This window comes from Megalops cyprinoides, chromosome 10 (assembly GCF_013368585.1).
Source record: "Megalops cyprinoides isolate fMegCyp1 chromosome 10, fMegCyp1.pri, whole genome shotgun sequence".
Lineage (NCBI taxonomy): Eukaryota > Metazoa > Chordata > Actinopteri > Elopiformes > Megalopidae > Megalops > Megalops cyprinoides.
Window position 1 is genome coordinate 29,997,708 of NC_050592.1, and position 25,565 is coordinate 30,023,272.

The following is a 25,565-nucleotide window of genomic DNA, read 5'->3' on the forward strand; positions in this document are numbered from 1 at the left end:
AATGAATGAAGAGATCTTTTTTGGAAGTTGGTATTGAAATGCACATTTTAAATATTCAGGAAAAATAAGGTCAGGATATTTTATAATCAAAAGAATGTCATTACTCTTGTGAGCCAGGTAGACCCATGAATACAAATATCATTTACAAGTATGCAAAATGATGAAAACTTGTTCAGTGTAGTAGTGCTAAACTCCTGGCAGGCAATTTGAGTCTGAGTCTGTTACAGATCAATTGTGCAAAATTTTAACAAATAGTATGCTTCAAAGCATTACCAAAAACTGTCCACCATGAGAAAATGCTGTGTGTATGTTTCAAAGGCAGAATACAGCATGCTGTAAGATATTGAAAACACATTAAATACAGTGCATTATAGACACCCACACAAACTACTGGCAATTTAGAGTTTTCCAGTATAAAGTGCACTCAAGGCGTTCTCAAGTATTATTTTTCCAGCATTTGGAGATGCACACAACTCCATAAAAGTAATAGGCATAATACTGCAAAACCACATTTTAAGAACACATGATTGCCTCCATGACACACTGTCCTACCTTAGCTTTTAGCATTTTATTTCATTTGCCAGTTTTTACATTTGCATTTATGCATTTGACAGATGCCCTTATCCAGAGTGTATTCAATAGGGTTAGGCATGTAGCCGTACAGATATTGAGTCATTAATGCCATATTTGAAATATAGTGCTATTGTGGGAAACAATCTGCTAGAGAGGTCTTTTGGCGCTTGCATGGAGACCAGCAAGATGTTAACTGCAGTAGTCCAATCTGGAAAGCACGAGGGTCTGGACCAAGAGTTTAGTTGTATTGGTAATATGAAATGGGTGTTTTTTTTTTTTTTAATACTGCAGAGTAGGAATCTGCAGCTAAATTTTAGCGTATCATTATTATTATTATTATTATTATTATTATTATTATTATTATTATTATTATTATTATTATTGTTATTATTATTATTATTATTGTTATTATTATTATTATTACAAACTGCTATGGAGAGAACTGACAAGGTAACAAGACATGATGTCAAATATGCCCAATATCAAAAAGGAGGCCCTTCAAATATTTGGGAAAATATATAAAAACAGATTATAAAATAGTGTTCATTTGAAAGTGTGCCAGATCTGAGTCGTTTGCAAGGCTGTGTATTGTTAAGAACTGTAAAAGGGATATTTATTTTCCTATTCAACTTAGCTGAAAAGTGCTTTTGCATAACCCGCTACAGTTTTCTCACTTCCCGGGACACTAAGACACCAGCAGAAGACATCATTTACAATGCCAAAGGCATCTCTCTACCAGCCTGCTACATCGTTCTGGACATTTGCTTTTGAGATAAATTGAAAAAAAAAAAGATTTTAATTTAAGAATTAATAATGAATTTGGAGTGAAATTTCCCAATATGTGTAGGAATACCAATGTACCTGGACTTAATTGCCAGGCCAGATGTTGCCTTGAGATATGTTCACATATGTTCAGACATGTAATGAAAGTTCCTATTCAACTAAATTGGTTTTTCTTGTGATAAAATGCCTCCTCCTCTGGTCTGCTGTTACCTCTGTCTGATATTATTCTGTTATCACATTATTACCTTTGTGAGATTTTTAACAGAATTAATCTTTTCATTTTGGGGGAAACAGAGACATCTCAATCAATGTACAGATTGTGAATATGGCTTTAAAACAGTTTCAACAGTTTTTGAATGCATTTTCCCCTTTCTGCAACCATGTGTGCAATCACCAACTGTACGTCAGGCTCGTCTTACAATGACAACCTCAGCAATTGTGTGGAGGTGAGAAGAAAACAACCCTCAAATACACTCGCACACAACCAATGGCTATTTTTCACATTAAATGTCTTACAAAGCATCACACTGAAATGGTCACCCATTGGAGAATGGGCACTATCTCACTGATGCCATCCAATCAACTGACAGGCACCTGAGAAATTGTACGGTGCCGGAGAGAGGTGAGAGATGGAAGTCCTGGACAATCTACCCACTGTAAACCTGGTTGTTGTCAGCTGATGTAACAGCTGAGATTGAACTCAAACAGTTTTAAGTTTAAGAAATTTCCGTAGTTGGTGTGGCTAGAGGGCGTGGCCACTCAGAGTGACCTAAACTAGGAAGATGTTAACATGACATCACGCGAATATTTCAAATACGCTATGTGCACAACATTGTAACTTTCCACAGTATGTCACATGCATCAAGATATTTACAATGTTTTTCCTCCGTGAAAAAATCCTTTGCAACATTTTTGGCAGGAAACTACTGTTTTAGGGACCTGATGTAAAAGATGGACCTGACAACCGTGTTGGAGCAGCGTGGATGCTCAAAGCCACCTGCACAGCGACAAATATAGCATAGAAGTGTGAACATTGCAGGCAGAAAAGACCCTGCCGCTAAAAGGACATCTCTTTTCGGTGAACATAAGGTATGATTTTCTGTTTCGCTGCTTCTTCACTTTGGGGAATGATCAGTCAAACCACTTTTCAACAAAACGTTTCAAACAGGGGCACGCTGTACTGTACACCATGGAGGATAAAATGTTAATGCGGATTAGACTGCCCATCTGGAGAAGAGCTGAGTGAGCGCGTGTGTTTTAAAATATTGAGAAGTGCTCCTTTTTCCAGGGAGGGCGGTAAAGTGCTTTTACACAAGCCGCTATATTTTTCACACCTCCCTGTACACCAGGGGACCGCCCAAAATGCAGAGATCCCAGTTCCAAGGACATTTCTCTCTTGGCCTGCTCATATCCCAACCAACCCTCGCCCACCAGCACTATCCCGGAGGCCTGATGTTGCAGTTTGCAATTCCAGTGATCTGATGATTGCGATTCCGCGATGGATGTGCTGGAGAACAGCACAGCTCCCATCCTCTTCATCTGGAGTGCTGTGGAAGTATGGAGTTGCCACACTGTTCACTGTAAAGGGGGCAAATAAATTAGGCAACATTTTAAAATATCGCTATTTCATGTGCTGATGAGTAGAAGATCAGATCCTATCTGTACTGTTTTACTTTTACAATGAAATCAACTTTTAACACTTTTAACTTTTAACACCCCCCTCCCCTATCTGTTCGTTAATAATGTTATCCAGAGAGAGAAAGACATGGCAGAACATATTTGTCTATACGGTGGAGCAACATGTGATCAATGTTCATTATTCACAGTTCAGTAACATCAGGGTAGTATTAGGCTCCTGCTGAGCAGATACACTACACAAATCAGCTCGCAATGATACAGTAAGACTTTTGATGATGTCTGCCGAATAAATAAGCATGAGTAAAGCAATGTGTAGCAGAGGGCTGTTCAGCCATTTGTATGGCTAAACAAATAACTGTCAGCCCTAACATAACAGAACGTGTAGGCATTTATGCAACATCGATGTGTGTAAATGCTGCAGAAAAATGGTACTAGTCATACACTATTAGCTTGAAATTGAATGAGGTGACCGGATCTTTTTTTGTAATCTTGCTTAAAATGAATATACTGTAGTGTTTGTCACTAAGAAGATAAATACTTATGAAAGTATTTGGTTGGATGCACCAAGAATTTACAAACCGGCCTTATTAGAGCCATTTAGTTGTGTGCTTCGGACGACGAATTGAACACTTTCCCTGGGGTTCATTTTCAAATATTTCTTAACTTGCTCCAGAAAGCATCACTTATTTAAAGCTACAATTATATATTAATGTGGAATGAAAATAATAAGGTAAAATATTGATAATTTGTCAGAGGACAGCCGTAGGTGTCCATTAAATTAAATTAAAGCAAACACGTGGCTAAAATGCATATCCAGCCATACTTTCAGTGGCAGAATTTACAGCACTAAGCATGTCATCAAGATTGAACAGATTACAGGTGCAGGGTTTCACCCCTCTACCTCTACTGACTGTGCAGTCAGTAAGTGTAATCAGGCAAAATACAGTGTTGACTCTAGCATGAGAACAAATAAAATCACAGTGGAAGCAGATTCTTTAAATATGGCTCTTCAAATATGATTTGAACACATTATCTGCATCCATATGTCACTACTGAAATTTCAACTGAAGAGAGCTGAACCAGCTTTACCATCATGTGTCATGTATGTAAAAGGAATAAATACACCATTAGAGTTACATTTTTAGGTGAATGCATTCTTTGCATTATGAAAACTTTAATTATGGTCTTTGTTGCCGAATAAAATGAAATCAATATATCTTCATATAGCAGACTGCGCACCCTGTAATTTGAGAAAATTTGCAAAGCGACGGGTGCTCCTGTTAAAATGAGAAGGATTATCTAAAATGATCATGCCAGAATCCAAATGTGTGAAATTAGAGGAGACCAAATTCACACATTCAGAATACACAGCAGTTTTCGCTGTTGGCCTGTTAACAAGTTATTTGTCTATAAATGATCATAGGTAACACCTGGCACATTCCTGAGCTAGGGCCCAACTGCAATGCTCACCATGCTGGACTGATAACGGTGAAATCAAGGAAAAATATAGTTCCTTTAAAGGGTTAACAAAGTGCAAAATAAATCAGACCACTTCATAAGAAGCACTGCTCGCTCTGCCCATTCGTTACTTTGAACTTAATCTAATAGAACAAATTATTCAATAAAAATGTCCAGCAGCTGTATTGCAGTTGTCACATTTCTCTGAATGATACACACATTTTGAAAAGGAAAATAAAAAATGAAAAAGTAATAGGTTTTGTGCGGCCCCTGAGCTAATCTAGTTTGAGTCTAATCTATGTATGATACACATTATCCAAACTAATCATGACTGCTTCCATGACCACATGCTGAGCCTGATAATAATACATAGGGTGCCTGTCTTGTGTATCATGCTGCATGTGTGTATGTATGTGTATGTCTGTGTGTGTTCACACGGTAGGCTACATATCACGCAAGAGGGAAACAGCTGCAGTAGTGCAAGGCTGCATACAGACACTGCTGTGGAATCGCCACATTGCAGAATTAGGTATTGGGTCACACTGTAGAGGGGTAATGTAGAGAGAGACACATGCCTTTATCTATGCATTCTACACAATCATTAAATGCCTTACGTTATAAATATCACATTATTGTCATTTAGCAGATGCTAATATTCAGAGCGACCATGTAGGTTACAGTTTTATCCCTTTATACAGCTGGATATTTACTGAGGCAATTTTGGGCTGAGTACCTTGCCCAAGGGTACAACAGCAGTGCTCCAGCAATCTTTCAGGTACCTGCTCTGCTCCTTACCATTACACCGCGCTGCTGTCTGTCTTTATTCATATAACATTTATTCCATAAATCACTCAGTTGGCTCTGGAATCAGATGGCTTATTTTCCTTTTTGGTGTTACAAAAAGCATCAAACTAAGGAAGGCAGGTGATGCAGAAGAGTTTCTCCATGGATGTTGCTGTGCATACACATTATGCTGGGGTGAGATGTCAAACATCAGACATCGGAGGGAACTCCAGCGGGGAGTTGTGTGACAGGGCAACCCATCGTTTTTGTCAGTGAGCAGTGTGACATGGGTTGGGCTGTTCTCTGTCACCCTCCCACTCATAAGCCAAGGGCTGCCTCCCGGTCAGCATTTTTACTCACCTGTCCAAAGCGCTTCCCTCTAAAAACAATACTGAGTCATACGGTCTAGGGTTTCTCAAAATGGGAAACAGGAAATTTCACTTACCCTCGATTGCTCCCTTTGACTGAGCGCACACACGTGTACATTTCAAGTTGGTCTGATATCCCAGGATTCATTTCGTTTGGTATCCTGGGATACGCGTTTGCGTAGGCATCTCTTTGAGAATTTTTAAAGAATTCCATTCAACCTCAGTGGCACCAACAACCCTGCTGTTGTTGAGCAAGGTTACCACAGATGGGCTGGGATTTTGCTCTGTGAATGAACATTTCTCACACAGTCACAGAGCAGTGCTTACCTTGCTCTACAAATGATTTTGGTGCATTTTCATAAAAAAGTGAACCGAAATTGTAACAAGTGCTGGAAGAGGACTCGTTTTTTAAATCACACGGAATGATAAAACCCTCTTTCAGATTCATGTTCGAACTGCGTCACAACTGCGAGCACCACCCTTCCCCTCCCTCCTCAGGTGTGCACTTGCGTTGTGTTGCCTAGTGGACTCGTTCACTTATACGCCGTTCCCCGGCCCGCTTGGATCGGGACGCAGCCTCGAGCTCTGCAGACCCCTCCTCTGGGAGTGCCTCAAGGACGCCGCTGTGTAGGGCACACTGTAAGTGACACGACACAGTGCGTTGTCGATCAATAACTATGTCATTCCTCTGTTAGAGCATGTAAATGTGTGATGCCTGTGTAAATTAGGTGAAGCAATGTACATGTGCACTTGTGTAGGTGTGTGTGTGTGTATGTGTGTGTGTGTGTGTGTGTGTGTGTGTGTGTGTGTGTGTGAAGGGCACATCTGTAAGTCTTTTAGACCACGTTACTTTCCGCAGGCCCATTAAGGTGAAATCTTCCACGGTGTGGTGGAATGCCCAGGAGTATTGAAAACGAAGGCAAATCCAGAATGCTGGAGAGATTTACATAAATGAAGTGCGTAATCAAACGAAAGAATGCCCAGAGGGACGGATTTAAAAAAAAAACCACGAAGATCAAAGCATCCTGCTACCTTTTCTAACTAAATTAAGATTTTTGTTGTTTGATATCATTCTAATTGTTCACAGGGATTAGCTTTCATATTTATATTGATTGTGCTGGGTAAGTGAAGGAGACAAGACTGAACCGAATATAGACCATGAATAAGTAGAACACTCAAGTAAGGGCTGTTCCTAGGCAAGAGGAGAAGGTTACTTATGTTTAAGCAAAACCTGAGGGTGTTTCTGTGTGTGTGTGTGTGTGTGTGCGCATGTTTCACAGCTTCAGTCGAAATGGATGGTAATCAGTCTTGACTGACCTGATGGTCACTTGGGGGGCCAATATAATGGGTTAGCTATTTGAAGATTTCAGGGACGGACCAGCTGCCAGTGCAGATGACTCCACATTAATAAAGTATATTTAGCTGACCTCAAGGAAATTGATAGGACAGCACCACCTGTAGCATGGGCTTAAACGCACTCCATTTTTTACACTGCGTAGGCGGCGGTGAGCTTCAGGCCCACCGCCCAAACCACCATTTTCTGATGCGGCCAGATTCGCAACTCGAATGCGCGTTGGATTGAGGAGAGAGAGCGGGGGAACCAGCAGTCTGCCAAAACATGGGGCTCGTCATTCACAGGCGGCTATGGAAACATCCCCCAGGTCTGATTCGCACCCAGTCTTCACAGTCTGGGGCGGCGAGGCAGCCGAGCAGAGATGAAAAAGCCATTCGCGAGAGGTATCTAATATCATCTGCTGTACAAAGAGATGGGGGGGAGAGAAAGGGGGGGAATCATTTGGAATGTCAAACAGTGCGCCCCACGGGGGGTGAGGGTAGGCAGAGGAAGGATCATTTCCACAGGCTCGGGGGTGGGTTAGGCCGGGATCAAAGACACCAGAGGGAGGCGGTTTTGTATTTACTATTCCCCCAACCCCCCCACATCACACCCACCCACCCTCACCCCCCCCCCCCCCCCCCAGCAAAGGCCAAATCACCTTCTACTCCTGCCCAGGAGCTGGAGCCCAGAGAGGCTAAGCGGGGAGCTGTCAGGACGCGGTCTGGGTCTACGCCGTTTTGGCTCGACAAGCTTGGTTGTCACGGATCGTGCGCGGGTGGGCACTCCTGCTCGATCAAACCACCGCCCCCTGACCTCCCGCTGATTATCATTCCAGCTCGGTCGCCAGTGGCAGCGGGTGAGGAGATGGTGACAGACGGGCGAGCCCCCCGGTCACTGGGGGTTAGCGAGGGAGAATTGCTCAGTATGGTTGATTACCTGTCTGTGGAGATGTTTCAAGTTTAAACTTGGGGAACTTTCACGCCTTAGTTCGATTGTTTGTTTTGAATAGGAGAGTGTTTTGGTTTGGTTAGTTTGGAGCTTGGCTGTGATGTAACTGTGCTAAGTTGCGAATTAAAGCAATTGATCCAAGACCACCACAGGAAGGCCTTAGTTCAGAACCAAACTTGGAGTGTTTGGCATTTTGGCCCACTACAGATTTGTTCAGTATGATTACGAACACATTCAGATTCAGCTGGACCAACAGAACACCAACCTGGTCGTATGAGGTAATTCATTCCCAAAGAGGACATGTCTTCCACAGACAGGTGCAACACTTTTCTGTTTTTACTGAATTTAACTGGTGGAAGCACTGAAATACACAGGGAAAAAGCAGGAGCCCAGCACACAGGGTGTCTCTATTCTCTGTTGTACCTCTGTGTTCTCCATAGAGCTTCAGTAAACGGCCAAACAGCCAAGTGGGCTCATTTAAAAAGAAGTGCAATACCAAGAGGATTCTGGTCCAGGGGTGGTTTATAACAGAGAAGGCACACACGCTTAAATTTGTTTGTTCAAGAATTCAAGTTCATTTCCATTTTCCAATGTGAATCAATTAGTGAGTATGGCAGTGTGATGTGGTGGTAAGGAGCAGGGCATGTAACCTATAGCTTGCCAGTATGATTTCCAGGTGGTCCGGTGCTGATGACCCCTTGGGAAAAGGTACACAACCCAAACTGCCTCTGTAAACATCCATCTGTATAAATGGATGACATGTAAAAACCTTAAACTTTGTAAGTCACAGTGGAGAAGAGTGTCTGTTAAGTGAGTGTAATTTAATGCATTGACAAATGCACACAAATGTAATGTAATGAATGGGAAATTTCACTAAGGCACTGGTATATGCCTGTGAGGCCGAGGCTAGACGCTGGCTGCTTTAATGGGATCTCCATTGTCAGGAGACTAAAATTACTCTGCGTCCTTCAGTGCTATTCATCTTTGAAGAGCCTTCAGCAGAAGGATAAATCCAACGTGGTGTCCTAGCCCCGCTGAAAGTCCCTTGCATTGTCATCACCATTGCTATAGAAAACAGCTTCTCCTGCTTTTGTAAGTTTTCATCTGATTTTTCGAAATCAAACATTTGGGAAGACACGGCAAAGGAACGGGACCGGCGAACTCTGAGAGTGTTTATTTTGCAGCAGCTGCTAATTATTCTCGCTCCAAATTTTACACAGTCTTTTTGAACTCGCGTCCTGTGGTGCTGGCATGAAAGTGACTCTGACATCTGTGGAGTGCTCGGTAATTAGAGCAGAGGAGCAGGCCACTGGAGGTGCTCCTCCCTGGATGGGGCTTTTGCTCGCTTCCGACTCCCTCACCCAGACGCCATTTAGGTCAAGAAAATCAATTCATGCTGTCAAAGGGCTTGCTGGAGTCTGTCCGGCTCCGAGTCCCCGCCTGGCGCGCCTCCCCCCCCCACCTTTACCCCCCCAATCCCCTCCCCACAGGTGCACTTGAGAAACAAGGAGAGTAAATAAAACCGAAAACCGTCACAGCGCAAAAGGCGCCTGTTACTTGGCAGCCTCAATTGGTGGTTTTTTCGGTGTTGCTCTCACCTCTGACTGCGGTAATTTTTTTGCCCTGCAGATGAAATGTCACTGAGCTCTAATCTTCCCAGATCACGATTTATAGCCATCACTTGTAACTGTATCACTGTATGAACCTGGAACTGAATTCAGTCACCACTATTCAGGAATACATCATGCACTTTACTGAAGAATTAGGAGGTTCACACAGGTAATGTACATGTTTTAATGGTGCAAAAGGTCTTTCTTCACACAGTGAAGCGCTGTCAGGTCAGTGTTTGACTGTAGAGTTTACAGAAGTCAAGGCTATCTATTCAGGGGAAGCTGAAACTAGGAAATCTCTGTAGTTGTACAAAAAAGATCTTTTTACTTTTCACTTCGCAAAACCAAATGTCTTCATCATGTACTCTGGTGCTTTTGCAGATTTTTCTAAATAATATTCGAGATGTTCCTTGCTGAAAATACAAAATGAAGGTGGTCAAGTTTTTTATGTGAAGTTCGAAGTAATTAATTTCTAATCAATTAAAAAATACTATTGAGTTGAGCAACATACATATTTTAGTAGGTAGTCCATACCATAGAGAGCTAATTAGTTGATATGTATGTTGTAGGTCACCGCTGGCAATGATTGGCATCATTAGCAATGAAACGGGCTGCTCCCTTCTGATCAGAGAGAAAATGAACTTGAATCTTAAGCTTTATGTGAGCCGGTTCTTAACTAATTTCTCTGGATTTTTGGGACCGTTTTTAAGAAACGGTAAGTGTAACATTTTGTGAGTCATGTTCTATTTCTACTGCACCACTGTCTCCGATTTCCTTATCTTTCCCATCCAAGTACCATATACACCCTTATAACTGACATCACATGCATCCAAAAACAGGAAGACTAATTAAGAATCATCTTATTTTTAATATTCTGAACCCCCCTGTTACATTATTTTACAGACACATATTATATGCTTAGTACTAACAAACGTTTGCGAAAAATAACAGTAAACAAAAGAGTATCTTTAAAGGGTATCATACAGAATAATTTACATCATTGTGCACCTCAACCCAGCAAATAATTTTATTTACATTACAAAGTACAGTACATAAATACAATTCAAGGTCTTGTACTTTAACTATATTGAAAAATATTATTGCATTTTACTACATTCCCCTATGAGGGAGGGCCTGGAAAGCAGCATATCTGTGTCGTAATCTGTATTTAGATTTGCTGACTGCTAAGTGGTATTTTACAGGATAGTATAAAAGGTCATGATTTTTACTTATTGTCTGGTAAATCGATATCTCTATCCTCACGCTGTACCTTGGTAAAAACGTGTCACATTCAGGTAATAAGACAACGGTAAATTTTCATGCTGCATTGAAGTTTCATCTTATGCAGTGCCTGCCCTTTTACCGTCCCTACACCAAAAACTGTTTCAGGTCATTTTCACTCTGCCCACTTCATTTCTTAATTTGTCTGTCACAAATTTGATTCATAAATGTCTCTGCACTGCACTCATGCCAGAATGAATTCCATTCCTCTCATATTTTAAAAGTAAGATAGCGGTGCAAATTAAGCCTGTGAAAAGTGGTAAAGGCTGTCCTTCAGCCTGACTGATGCAGCATGAATTTAAAACAATTTCTCTCTCAATTAGACATCAATTTTAAAAGGGGAACGTTACATACTATATAATGTACTTGTTTTTCCACAGGGCTGGGAAATGTATAGTCAAATAATAATGATAAAAAGAATCTGCACTACTGGTGACTACCCCTGCCGGTGGAGGTGCAGTCCAAACCCCATTATCTGCGTTTGTGCTCCAACTGTGCAGTTATGCCTCCCACACACACCCCCTAGAACAAAAGAAACAACAACACAACAACAAAAACTTTGGCTCAGAAAATGATTGGGACCACAGCTAGGATTTTCAAGAGGCTGTTGAGGACTGAACAGTGCGCCTCTTCGATGGAGAAGAGCATTTGTGTCCGTTTGTGTCCCTGGTTGTAGACAGTGAGTGAGAGGTGTGGCTCTAACTGCCAGGGCCTGAGTGGGGCTGCAGGTCCTGCCCAGGGAACAGTGGGTGGAGGAGGGGGCGCAGGTGCAGGGTGGAGGCGGCGGCCGCAGCTGCCATGGGGCCAGGGGCGAGCAGAGCCGGGAGGAGGGAGACGGGGGGCAGTGGGTGGAGGGCCAGGGGGGCGGGGTGGAAGGCGGAGGCCGGGGCGAGGTGGAGCGGGTGGCCTGCCAGCAGGGCGGCTGGGTGGGCAGGCAGGACGGCGGGTGAGATGGGGGCGAGGGAGAGGGGCGCAAAGTGGGGCTGCGAGTGGAGGGGGTGGGGCTGGAGGTGGGTCAGGCGTGGGTGGGCAGGGTGCGGGTGGAGGGAGGAGAAGGCCGCCAGCGCTCGGTGGTGGAGGAGCGTGGGCTGGAAGTCTGGGCCGGGCTGCTGGAATGGTGGGAGGGGCTGGAACACAGGGGCAGGGGCAGGGGCAGGGGCAGGGGCGGGGCTTCGGCTGGGCACCTCCAACGGGGCCTCCTTCACCTGCAGCTGCTGCTGCATATGCTGCTGGGCCTGGAGCTGCAGGAGCCTGTACTTGTCAATCTCATCGGGGGAGAACGTGATTGGCTGCTCTGTCAGAGGCGGAGAAGCGCATTTTAGCGGCCTCTCGCGTGGACTTTTGGACTCCACCGCGGAATCCACACTGCTGTGGAATGAGGGCTCTGAGGACTCTTGCCCTTGGCGATGGGACCCGGCGGGACTGCACGCAGCAACAATTATCTCCTTTTCTGCTGAATAAACTGAGAGGACGTGTGTGTCGGGTGGAAACGCCAGAGGCGACGACTCAAGTTCACCCTCTCCCGCAGGGCACGGCACCTGCTCGTCATGCTGTGCAGCTTCGGACTTCTCCTTCTGTCCTGCAGCGGACGGGGAACAGCCTGAGTCTCCCACAGCCTGTCTCCCAGTCGCCTCTCCTTGCTCCCTGCTGAGGTTACATTTCATCTTGCTGCTCTCTCCCTTCTTGGCACCTCTTCTAACAGCAGGAAACTTCCCTATGAGAGGTAAAGACGGGCTGCCGTTCACTTTCCACCCTGCAGGGCTTTTACTGTCCACCAAGCTCCCCTCAGGTCGAACAGCGGTATCGGCATCTGGAGGGGTGTCTGTGCTCTTCCTGCTGACCCTCCGAGGACCAGCAGGGACACAGGTGCTCTTCACTGTCCCGGTGCTTTGAACCAGTGGGGGTTTGAGAAAACGGAGCCGGTCTCTGGAGACCGATCGGGAGGGTCTATGGTCCACGGCACACATGCTGGCGCAGAGGGACCCAGGTTTAGGCCGGGCTCGGCGGAGGCCGGGGGCGACCCTCGGAGCGCTGTGCTGAGAGCGGTGGCTGAGGTCCGAGGTGCTGGTGCTGCTGCAGGAGCTGAGGCTGCGGCGCCCGCCAGGCCTTTCATCCCTCTCGCCCCTGTTGCACTGCCAGTCTGGACTCCACCAGCGCACCACTTCCAGAGTGCCCGTGTCCTTGCAGGACCTCTTGGTCTTGTGGGTCTTCCGGTCCCTGTGTTTTTTACCCGGACCACAAGCCACGTCACTGCTGGAGCTATCCCCGGTCGACCTGCTCCAGCAGGGCCTGCCAGTGTGAGTCTGTGTGTAGCCGGAGTCCCTCCTTGACGTCGACCCGGACGAGGACGAGTACCTTACGTACCTGTAGGGTCCTCCCTCGCTGTCCGAGTTCAGGTCTGAGAAGCTGCTGCAGGAGCCGGACTTCTCACTGAAGGACGCTGTGCTGTTCACTCTTTTGTATTCATCAGTGTCCCAACGATATCTAAAATGGTTCTCCTTCACCATTAGCCTGCCGTAATTGGGAGAGGACCCTCCATTCAGGTTCAGCGAGACCAGGTCAAGGCTCTGCCTTCTCCTCTTTTTAGCCCATGGAGTAGAGAGCAGATTCACGACACTTTTGAGACTGCGTTCTGCCACAGTCTTCTTATCTGGAGCTTCTGCCTTTGAAGAGCTTTTTCTCTTTCCCAGTCTGCTCCTCTTGGTGCTGGCGCGTTTGCTGCGTGATGCGTCAGGTTGTGTGCATTCAGAGCTTCCTTTGGTTTCCGTTTGGGAACCTACACTCTGCACAGAGCTAGTACTCAGCTCACTGACTGCACCTGATTTAAGATGGGACGTTTTGCGCATCTTGCGGTGCTTGGGCCTCTTTGGTTTTGGAATGTCAAATTTAGTTTTCGCTTGCCTCCGGGCAGGACCCTCCAAGGTATCGCTGTCCACACCGCAGTGGTCTGGACCTGCTACTCGTGTGCTTTTATTCGATTTGTGTTTATTCCTAGAGTGTTTAAAGTCAAAATACAGAGGATTGCAACTGTAGGACACATACGGTTCTGACTTTGTGTACAGCAGCAATTCCGTTGGCCATTTCAGCGTTGTTGATCCATCTTTGCTGAGAACATTTACAAAAGAGACTTGATTTTTGATTTGCTCGACATCTGTAACTATGTATGTCTCTCTAAAGGTATAACCTTCATCTGCCTCGACGCTGCAGTCTTGGCACTCCTCTGTTTTGACGTAGTCCGAGTCACTGATTGTATCGATGCCTTCCTGACACCCAGGGGATTGCTGAAGTAGACCTTTCCTTTGGAGCTGGCTGGAGGTGGTGTCAGACTTCCCATCTGCACATACAACGTCCCTCGAAGTGAAGCAGCTGCTCCTGTCTGGTTCATCAAAATCTGCCTCTGGCCCAGGTGTATAGCCACTATCCCTGGGCTCGTCGTCTGAGTGAGCATGGTCAAGAGACCCAGGTAAGGCCATTACAGGGCATCCCTGTTCTTCGGCTGAGCACTGGGCCGCAGCGGCGTGGCTTTGGCAGGCATCTAGGCCTTTCTGTTTGCTCTCCCCCTCGGCCTTCCCGTTCTGCAGGTCTCCATGCTCCTCGTCCTCGCCGCTGTCTGCGGCCAGCTCGCCAGGCGACGGCGTCCGAGACCAGAGGGCCTCAAGCGTCCGCCGTGCCCTCTTCTGCTGGAGGTCCTCCCTGTCGCTGGCTTCCTCGACGCTGTCGCTGAAGACGGAGGCGGACGACTCCAGCTTCAGCTGGGCCTTCCTGGAGAAGCAGAAGGAGACTCCTGCTCTCCGGCGGCTGTGGTCAGAGGCCGACTGCGACGCCCTCTTGCAGCCGTGAGGCTGCTCTCTGCCCACGGGGGATCCCCGTGGCAACCTGGAGCCTGCGTCTTTGGAGGTGCCTCCTGGGACGGGAGGGGTGGGGCGGTGCTGAGCTCCACGGTCCCGCTCCAACGGGACCTTGTCCTGATGGTGGGCTTTAGCCGAGACTGTCGTGGTTCTGAACTTTGGACCGCTTCCAGGACCACTGTTAAAAGGAGCAGAGCAGAGAATATAAATATGGCCACATTAAATGGATGAATTAAAAAGATACATTATGTGATTGAATAACACTGTTACTTGCTAATGTGTATACATAATATGGAAGGAAACTGGATGGCACATGAGTGCAAGAATCCATTAGATAGAATATGTTCCATTAACACATTCCAAGGAATTCAACAAGTGTTTACATCTGCTACTGTTAAGTGCATTTAAGTCTTAATGCCAAGTTATAACCAACCAAGCTTAGATATATTATGTCTAAAGATTAAGAGTGAATTAGGCGCAGATGTTCTGTTTGACTTTAAGGGCTCTGAAACGCGTTCTCAAACACATAATTTCTATTTAGCACCTTTTAGAATGTACATTTAACACTATATAACACAATAATACCTTCCATAGTGGTGAGGTATCTATGATCCATTTTCGCCTTTCACAGAATGAAAACACCACTATAACTGTGCTATAGAAGATGTCATCCCATGTGCCACTGCGGTAATCACAAACATTTCTCTGTTGTACAACTGCAAAATATAAATACATTATTATAGTTCAACAGAGATACAATCTAGAAAGTAAAGGCGATCAATCTCTGCTCATGGAGGCAACAATAAAAGGTGGCATTGTCATTGATTTATCTCAAAGTCATATTACCGCGCATTCTTGGCAAAGCCCAGCCAAGCACAATATGTCATAATACTTATTACAGCCAGCCAATATTATTCAGAGGGGTATTGCATTATGAAAACAGTTTAAAAAACGACTAAGTGGAAGAAAGTTATTTGCACAGAGGCTAAAGGCTGCGCTCGCTTCCTCTTTCTTGAAAGCATAAATAACGATGCGACCTTTTCATCTTTATCTGCGGCTGATTGTATCACGCTGCTTCGCGGTTACGCTCGCCTAAGGTGATGCCGCGAACCCGAGTGTGTGGAAGATAGAACGCGTGCGGTGAAACGGAGGTGACGCCGGGTTGAGCTTGTGTTCTCATTAATTATTTACCGCCCGGTGCCCTTATCTGGGCCAGCTTAGTGCACCGGGATCTCCGCTTTCACCCGCCACTTTTATTGAGCGTTTAGCTCCGCTCGCCCATTAGTCATCCGAAGAAACGGCTACATTAGTAAGGGTATCGTTGGTGCCGGTTTGCAGGATTTGAACCCCAAACCACCCAGTTCACAGGCAGCTGAGACAGTGGCATTACCTGTCCGTGAGTGACGTTTACTTTTTAAAATCAGAACAAGTATCAGTTTTTTGGATGGGCCCTGTGTTTTTCTGGTTTTTCGATTAAGCCCGGTAAATGCACCGCGTTCAGCGCTTTGAGACAATTTCCATCGTAGAAATGCACAATAACAAATAAAAGCATATCGATTGATTGATTTCGTCCATTCAGAGAGCACAATATTTTACTGTCTTGCTCAACGATACAACAGTAATGATCCACCTGGGATTCAACCGTACAACTCTCAGGTTGGAAGCCCCTACCCACGAGTAATCTACAATTATTTTGAATGGTGCTGCACAAATGATTCAATTTTTTCCCCTAACACTGACTAACAGATAACACTGGCATTTAATGGTGAGCCAAAGTTATAGTTAGGTTACGTGATTTATTTGCTTTGCAGTCACCATTATCCAGAGCGACTCAGAGCTACACAGATTACATATCATCCGTTTATAGAGCTGTTTATTGATGCTATTTGGGTTAGGTGCCGTGCTCAAGGGCGCGACAGGAACCCAACTGGGAACTGAACAGGCAAGCTATGCATCATGAGACCTGCACTTGCAACCACCTTAAGTCACCTGCCCCCCTTTATCGAAAACAACGCCGGCCGCACCACCCTCCGTGGGGCGTCTCTTACCATTCGGACTGCTGCCTCTGTTCGGCCAGCTGATGCAGGCGCCGGAGGGCACGCTCCTGCTTCCTGTCGTCCTTCCAGGACTTGGACGCCACATTGCGCGCAAACTCCCTCTGCTTCAGCTCCTTCAGCCTCTGGGGACACAGGAGGGACAAAGCAGGACCCGTCATCACAGGTATAAAGTGACCAGCGTCAGCAGCCTTAAATCCCATGCATTTTTCACGCCTTGTGTATTACAACTGTTGCTGTTTTTCACCAGCATCTAGCATTACTATTACCATTTACCAACATCTAGCATGATTGCCGTTACTTAATCCTTTTAGTACTATTATTATTATAATACCACAGCTACTGAACTATGTTCACAGTGCATATTGAGGCAAGCAGAGATTCAGGTGGCAGCTTTCAAGGGAGTTCATACCTTTTTCCCCATACTATTTGGAATGGAAATAAATAAATCCTTAAGAGTGACATCATAAGAGATAACTATGAAATGTGTTGTTTTTCATGTGATGGATCTGGTCTAGTGTTCACCCATTTTAGATGCTAAATGCTCTTTCTGCGGTTGCTTTTTGTCTCACTGCTATCTGTAAAAATATTCAGTTCTGTAACACATAATAGTAGGATGCATCATAACTGAGAGGCATATTTTTAAATGAAATTTTAAGAAAAAATGAGGTTCATTAACCTAATGGTATTTACGCTAATAGATAGCTTTTGTGCAAATAGAGATCTCTAAGCTCTTTTAGTTAATATATGACAGTACAAATGCACTCAGTGTTTCCTCGGTCGAATTGTTTGATCCTATCAGCATCGCTTAGTTGTGATTGATCTTTGCTTATATCATTTTCCTTTTTGTATGATGCATGAATACATGTTAAGAGGGCTTAGGAGATCAAACGTTCATTGGCTGTTTCGTTACACAATGAACACAATGCATCAAGAAAAAATCTAATCAAACTGCACATACTGCTTCCAGGACTTGCACATTTCACATTTTAAGAACGCAGCATGGAAAGTAAAGATGCATACTGCATCGAAATATTGCGCATGCAATATCGTACAGTGAAGACTGATGTACAAATCACAACCTAATATGGACCATATTGTATCAGGAAGAGTATTCCAAATGTTGCACCAAAATGTTGCACTTATTGCATTCGACTGCTGTGGACGTTGCATCAGAATACTGCACAGGTTGCATCGGAAAAAAATGAGGTAAAGAGAAAAAAAAATCACTGGTTTCAGCCACTGTACACAAACATCCATGTGAGTGAACCCAACTGCCCAACAGGGCTGTAGGGCAGTGGCCAATCACTGAGCATGGCCCAGTGTTTCTATTTCTGCTTTATGATACACGGGACCCAGACCCATCCCCTCCAATCTGTTCTAACCCCTATACTTTAGTGACCCATACCCCCCCTGACCCCACCCAACCCACCTGAGAGCATCCCCCTGCAGTGAGCGACCTACTCAACCCTCCCTTTGACAGCAATGCATCTAATTGCTTCAGCAGTATCTGACCTTGGCCTTTGGGGTTGTTCATTTTGGCACCCTGGGTCCCACCTGTAGACCACAGCCTAACGATCTAACGGTCTAAGAAGGACGGACTCTTCCGGCACCAAGCTCAAGCATGCAGAAGCACCGTCTGCTATTATAATATACTATACTATAAAAGTATATAGTATACTTGTAGGCCTACCTTTCAACTGACTGGTACAGTGCACTGACTAAAAAGGGGATGTTTTTAGGTCAAGAGGATTTGTAGGGAAGCTAAAAATGCTAAGGAAAACGAGATTCCAGGCAACTCACATCATATTGTTCTTAAGATCTTTAAGACTGAAAATACCTTCACGTTAACACACCTTTGCTAAGCTGGTGTGCATACAAAACGCTGCAACCTCCTAAAAGCAAAATATATTTGTGGAAACATAGGCATCTGAAGGTAGTTTGTTAAGCAGGAAAATTTTGTTATTATGTTCTAAGTCAGAGGACGATTAGAGATAATCAGGCCGAGAAGCATTTTACGGCCTTGCTTGAGAAAGCAACATCTTGCAGTTTCCATCTCTTTCTGTGTTAGGAAGGGCTTTGTATAAATAAAAGGAAGAACTATCCTTAATCTGCTATCTGTCTCATCCAGCCAGTGATTCTTTGAGTCCACCAGTGCTTCAAGCAGTGTGGCTCCTACTTGTCAGTGGAACACGAAAATAAGAACAACAACAAAAAAAGGAGAGAGAAAGCAATTTAGGTGAGCAGAGAGCGGGTACTGTGAGGAGCCTTTCCATTTCCTTCCTTCGACAAGAGGCATGACAACAAAGCAAACATCCAGGCAGGAGAACTGGAGCTCCCAGCCAGGCGCTGGGCCTTTTTTAAAGGGAAGACTAATGATGGTGGTGTCAAGGATACTGGAGGAATCAACACACAGGCGCATATCAACATGCAGTACCCAGCCGCTGCAGGTGAACTTGCTGCTTCTGCTTCTGCCCTTTTTTTTGGGGTGTGTGTGTGTGGGGGGGGGGGTTGGCTGTAAACGATGTGCTGTCGACAGGAAAACAGGGGTTGCAAGCACATAAAAGCATTCAGAGCTTCCGTAACCGCAGTGGGTTAAACACAATAAAAGGTGTTTTAACAAATTTCATGAGACGACGAGGCAAGTGAGATTTCATGCAGCTCTCTCATAATCTCAAGAGGAATCTTGTTTTTGCGAAAGTCTGCACACTGACATCAATCTGTTTTAGCAGCCCAGAATACCAGCCACGGCTGAAGCACAAGCACACAATCAACAATGGTGGACAATTCAAATGATGTCAGGGGGCATTCTTAATAACCAGCAGTAGCACATTCAGCCCAGTAATTAGGGCCAGGTGTCAACACAGCCACATGGAAAATGACAACGTGAACGCTCACTGAACCCCCTAAATAATTTGCTTGCTTTAGCGTTTTTAAATTACCAGTCTCTGACAATGGATCTATTTAATAAGGGAAAAGCAATGTGTAGCTCCAGCGATTTATCTGGAAAATGCACTTAAAAGTTAAGATAATGACTTAATGATTTTAGAAGACTATTTTAAAAATATATTTGCTTGGTAGATATCATCACCACATGTTACATATTACTCATTTATGAATTATTATCACAAATTTGATGAATGGTAAAAAAAAACACTTGAGAACATAACAGTGACAATAAGAAAGCATACCAACATGAAATGTATTATGCCTCACATGACAAATGTAGAGGTAAGTTTTACTTTCCTAGCGCTTTTTACTTCTGCATTCATCCATTTAAATGTAAAATGTAATGTAATGTGGTTGTTTTACTCATTTCCTTCACTACAAGTATTCTTTTGGGCAGTGTCATGCATCATAAGTGACAATGGCACATTTTTTAAATGAACCTTTTAGAACAAAATGAGTTTGATATATGAATGTATATGTACTTTGCAGTAGTTTGCAAAAGGGCATAATACAAGTGCCCCAACGAGGACTTAAGCCTTCAGCCTACAAATCCAGCTCCCTAACTACCATGTTTGTAAGAATGAGGTCAATGTATGTCCAGAATTTGTCCAAAGGTGCAGTCATGTACAAAACAGTTTACTGTGAGATCAGGGTTTAGTTTGGACACAGCCTCATATCAATATCTAAACTTGAACACCAGTCAAGCACATGACCCTGTCAATTATGTTAACGGCACTTAAAGTTTGTTACGTAAAGTGCTGGCCTAACACAGAGGGAACATTTTCAAGATGAAATCACAATGAAAGGATAAAGATTGTTACCAAACCCTTGGTTAGGCACACAATGAGAGTTTCATACTTAAAACCAGCCAAGCTTGGTTTGAACGTAAATGGACAAAATGTGAAAAAGAACTTTTATGGCAAAAAGCAAGCTATTAAGCAATTTTTACAGTTTACAACAGGAACCAGCAGAATCAAACAAAAAAAGGTTTTGTTTGCAGAAGCATTTAGCGTGAGAGCCTGACTCATGGCAGCCATATACAGATTTTCCCCGTGTTTGGTTGTCAAGGTGACACAGAAGGGGCCGTAAGTCCCTCTGCTAAGCAATAATGACCATGATCAGAAGTTTCTGTCCAGGCTTCAATAAACAGAATTTCACCACATTGTTGAAAGAGACAGATGAGTTTGTATGGGAGTGCCACTGCTATAAGTGCTACACCCCACCCTCCATCAGTTCCATCTGACAAGCTTTGGCCCGTAGGACATTACTTTTTACCCGGAGAGTACATTCACCAAACTGAAAAAAAAGAAAAACAGAAATGTGTTGTTTTGATTCTTATCTGGATTCCATATCTTCCACTTCACTGTTCTAGAACAGGGCGGACATGTAATATCTCATTCTGCCCAACTGCTCAGTCGATCAAGGGCGCTAATCGATCCCTCTGACCGGCAAGCAAACAAACACTGGGGACGTATTGGACAGCGGGGGTAGGAGGCGATCAGAGGGACATGGCGAGACACACCTCTTAATTTCATTCCATATTCAAAGACCCCCGCATGCAAAGACAACATTCTGACAGCTCCACAGCCTCCATAATGCTGCACGAGCTTACTGAACGGCTGAGTGATTAAATGATTAGCTGAACACCAAACAAGCACTAGCAGGCACAAGGGTGTGAGCATTTTGCTATGCGCCTCAGATATATTTATACATATAAAAAAACGAATTTAAAAAGCCCCTCTATGTGAATGTGAGAACAACATGAGCAGTCGCACACAATCTACCCATTACTTCATCACCAATTTTCTGTCTGGCACCTACAGTGAGACCATTTTCACTTGCTCTCTGTGGCGCTTATGTATATTTGAGAATGTCATTTCTACTCCTGCTCACTATACTTGAAGAAGCTGTGTTCTCCAGGTAAACTAAATTAGTGTAAGGGATGCCACAAGATTTCTTTGGCTCTTGGCCCCCCCTCGGTCGATGGAATAGAATTCTCTGACAGAGGGTAAGGCCCCAATATAAAATGTGCTTTGACAGTTACAGCAAACCATGACCTCATGCCTTTCAGCCAAGATTAGCAGATTTGTTGTATCAAATCACTTTACAGATGCGACAACTGATCATTATCTTTGAGAATGGCTGGTACATTCAGCCTGGAATCATTATTTCAAAATTGTATCTCTAGCATAAACAAACTTATAACACTCATTTTTGTACCCTGTCTATTGCAACCCAGTCCCAACAGAACACGTGCAATTTAAACAGAAGTTTGTCACACCTTAATTTATGGGCTGGTTTATAGTGTTGGAAAACAATTCATGCTTTCACAGCTACTTATCGAGTATGACTTATTTTTCAGACCATTAGGAACTATTGCGAATAGTGAGCAATAAACAGGGAAATACATGCATTCAAAACAACACATTAGCACATAAGTGCATTATGTGAAGTAAACAATAATATGAGGCAATTAATTTCTCAGTTTACTAATTGTTCAGTACCTGCTAACTATCTGTCGACTCACTGCATTTAAAAATACCCCATACTGAACAGATAATAACATAGTATTTATTAGTATTTAGTAAGTATTTATCAAAAGCTGGCAGTATACAGGCCCTTACCAGACAGGGCCCATTTAAAGCAGCAGTCATTTCTGAGGTAACCAGAGTCTTCAAGATTTATTGTGTTGGATGTATTACACAGTCAGCTCAGGTACAGCATTTCCCTTTGTTGTGAATATCGCGCTTGATTCTGTTTACTCTGCAAGCAGCTGCAGTCGCCAATAGAAAATGGAATAATGTCATAATGTAATCCATTTAACGCACATGGGGACTGTTTTGCCTCACCAAAGCTTGCAGCAGTCCACTCCACTCAGCGTTTGTCAAAGTGGAGCTGACACTCGAGGAGAGATCACTTTGTTCCTGCGGCGTCCAGGAACATTTCCATGGAAGGAGGCTCGGCCCACGAGCGGCTTCGCCTCCATCGCCAGGTGGCCTCACCGCCATGTGCTATTCTTGGTTTTCCCGAAATGGTGGTGACAATTTTCAACCCGTTGTTTTTTTTTTTGTGGGGGGGGGGAGGTAGGCCGCGCACCTGCGGGTTTCAGGTGCAGAACGTGTCTCCTTGGAGTCTGTTCACCATTAAGTAAACACAGTCTGCGTGGGGACATGTCGTCAGCCCTTTGGATTCCTTTATAACACACATTCATTCTTGCCTTTGTGTGCACTTGGCAGGTGGTAATATATGTAGAGACACAGCTGCAGCAGTTGGACCCTGGAGAGATCCAGCCATTTGACAAGGGCAATAGACAATAAATGGTACCAGGTCCTCTCTAATGTGACAAGCGGGGACAAGCTAATACTGGCGGCATTCCCTCTCCACCCAATGATACAGAGCAGAGATTAGGGAGTTTGTAATGTGTGTAGCTTCCCTATAGTATCGATAACAATATAAATACCTCCGTTGAGAGGCTCCTCCAATCACGTGGAGAGTTCTCTCATCAGTGTTGACGCTTATCGGCCTGGAGTTGGAGGAGATTACCACCGATAAGCTCAGGGCTCTTACTTAAATAAAATCTCCTGCTCAGCTCACTCCTTGACTCCTCACTTCATAAAACTGTCTCTGTGGACCCCTCACATGAAGAAAAACAATTTTGTTTGGGTTTCGATTAACCATATAGCAAGGCAGTCCCAGAAGTAATTAAAAAAAAAAACACCACGGAAGCGTGATTTTTTTTCTGATTGTGATTCTGACCAATAGAAATGCATCTTGGACTACAAGGAGCCCCAGTGAGACACTGAATACATGGAGAAGATATTAACATGTGCCCGCATATTTCAGCTAATCGCACTGTATTCATACTCTGTCTGAAACAGCCTCTGCAATGCAGTATCAGGGCATGAACACACAAGAGGGTTGTTTTCTTCTGTCAGAGACAGTGCAAGAAGAAATAGCCGCACATCACATTTTTCCATCAACACCAATGAACTAGACAAATGGAGGGGCAAACAGACAGACTGTTTGCTGTTGGCCAAGTCTGATTATTTTTTAAGTAATGCATGTAGGCATTCCTAAAGAGAAACGAACGAATTAATTAAGACAACAAGGTCTTCTTTTCACCTACAACTCCCATTAGCCTGTAACAAAACTCATGATAATCCCTCTCCCAATCTGTTCTGAGAGGAACAGATTATCGACTCGAAAAAGCAGGAGTCCTGAGACTAATCTTTAATATGTCCAAAAGATACCATTTCATAAGCAGAAATAATAATAATGATAATAAAAACCAGAGGGGTAGAAAATAAACTGCTTCACACTCGCGAGCAGCACCTCTCTCCTTCTGCTTAAAGTCATCAACGCATGATTCACACTTCCATATCCAAAATAATCACAGCCGTGAGGTCTTTGATGTTTAACGGATGGACAGGAGATTTATCCCGGGAGATTGTAAAGGTACAGTAAGGAGCTTTTGGAAGCTTTGATTTCCCCCCAAATGCGGGGCTTTAGGAAATATTAATCATGTTCAGCCATGATACGATGAATAATTTAGGCTCCTAACTTTAGCCGGCTGTGTCACTCAGCAGTATTTGTCAACTTAGTTCCTATCAGAAACAGCCCAGGCCCAGAGACGCTGGCTGATGTAAGCTTTGAGGAACGTGCAGAGAAAAGCACTCCATCAGTGTACCAGCCTAAGCCCATGTGATAGGCAGGGCAAGGCCACCCCATCACACGAAGGTGCTGCCGTAGGCGCTCACACACGGCATCAACAGGTGCCGCAGTGCCGTGCGGTTTCCCGGGATACTATATACAGCCGCTTTGATGCTGTACGTGTAGCTGGTTGATCCGATGACACACTCTTTCTCCGGTGAACACGGTAGTTTGAGATTTATTCGCAGATCAAGTTCTGTAAGACTGATCTTTTCTTGTTTCGCTTTTGTTCGGAAGTACTTCTGTATACAGAATGGCCCTGGTTATTACAGCACTGGGTGATGTATTGACAGATTTTCAGATGTGGTATGTCAGTTTCTGTTTGTACATAATCTGTTACTGACCCGTATCAGATGTACTTTTGCACCCTCACTTTATAAACTGCTCTAGACAAGAGTATGTGCCAGATTATTACATGTAAATGAGGCAATTTTATCATGCCATATTGATTAAACAAAAAATATTTTTGTTTAACAATATTGAAATCTGTTGCATATGCTATAATGTAAATTATTGCATTATTGCAGGCTAGATCCCTTTGTGTTCGTGTACATTTGTTGGGTCCAAGATGCAAGTCGTCATTGTTAAAAATGTTAAAGTGTGGAAGTATATGCATGTAAATACCAACACAATACTGCTGTCCACTTCATAAGCTCCATACTGTCCAAACAGACAATACCTTCATGTGTCCATTATAAACACTGAATTCTGTAATCTGATTTTCCTACATTTGGATTGGTCTAATAAGAGATGACTACAGGTGACATGATAAAATTAGACATAGACAGCATTGAGATATGTGACACAATAGGCTCCTCAATAGCACTTTAGGGATATTATTATTGCGTTTATACACTGACAGTAGCTATTGTTGAAGGTTTGATTATTACAGCAGTTAGTCTGTCTTTGTAGGTATGACAGTACTGTGTGATGTATTGCAGGCTGTACAAACATGGCTTTTATATATCCATTACATGTACTTAAGCGTCAGGTGCTCTCAACAAGAGTGCCTACCAAATGAATAAATGTATGGCTCTGATTGATGTCAACAATGTAAATGTGCTGTTAAATTTACTCATCTGATGCATCACTCTGGCTAAAAGCATCCTCTAAGCTACATGTAAAATGTGAAATGTAAATGAATAAATATATATGTAACATCAGTATCTAAGCCTGTTTGCTGTTAACCTCCACAACACGGTTCATTTCTTTTCCTCTATGTCAAT

General features: G+C 43.9%; 1 protein-coding gene across 1 annotated transcript in view; it reads right to left on the minus strand.

The window, feature by feature from the left end:
- Positions 1–10,576: 10,576 nt before the first annotated feature.
- Positions 10,577–25,565, minus strand: part of LOC118785051 (G patch domain-containing protein 8) — a 117,961-nt gene continuing 102,972 nt past the window's right edge. Inside the window, exons 3-5 of the mRNA XM_036539577.1 lie at positions 16,675–16,805; positions 11,933–14,804; positions 10,577–11,887 (exon numbers count right to left, since the gene is read on the minus strand). Of these exons, the coding sequence (XP_036395470.1) occupies positions 11,477–11,887; positions 11,933–14,804; positions 16,675–16,805 (3,414 nt within the window). The 3' untranslated portion in view covers positions 10,577–11,476. The remainder of the gene's footprint in view (positions 11,888–11,932; positions 14,805–16,674; positions 16,806–25,565) is intronic.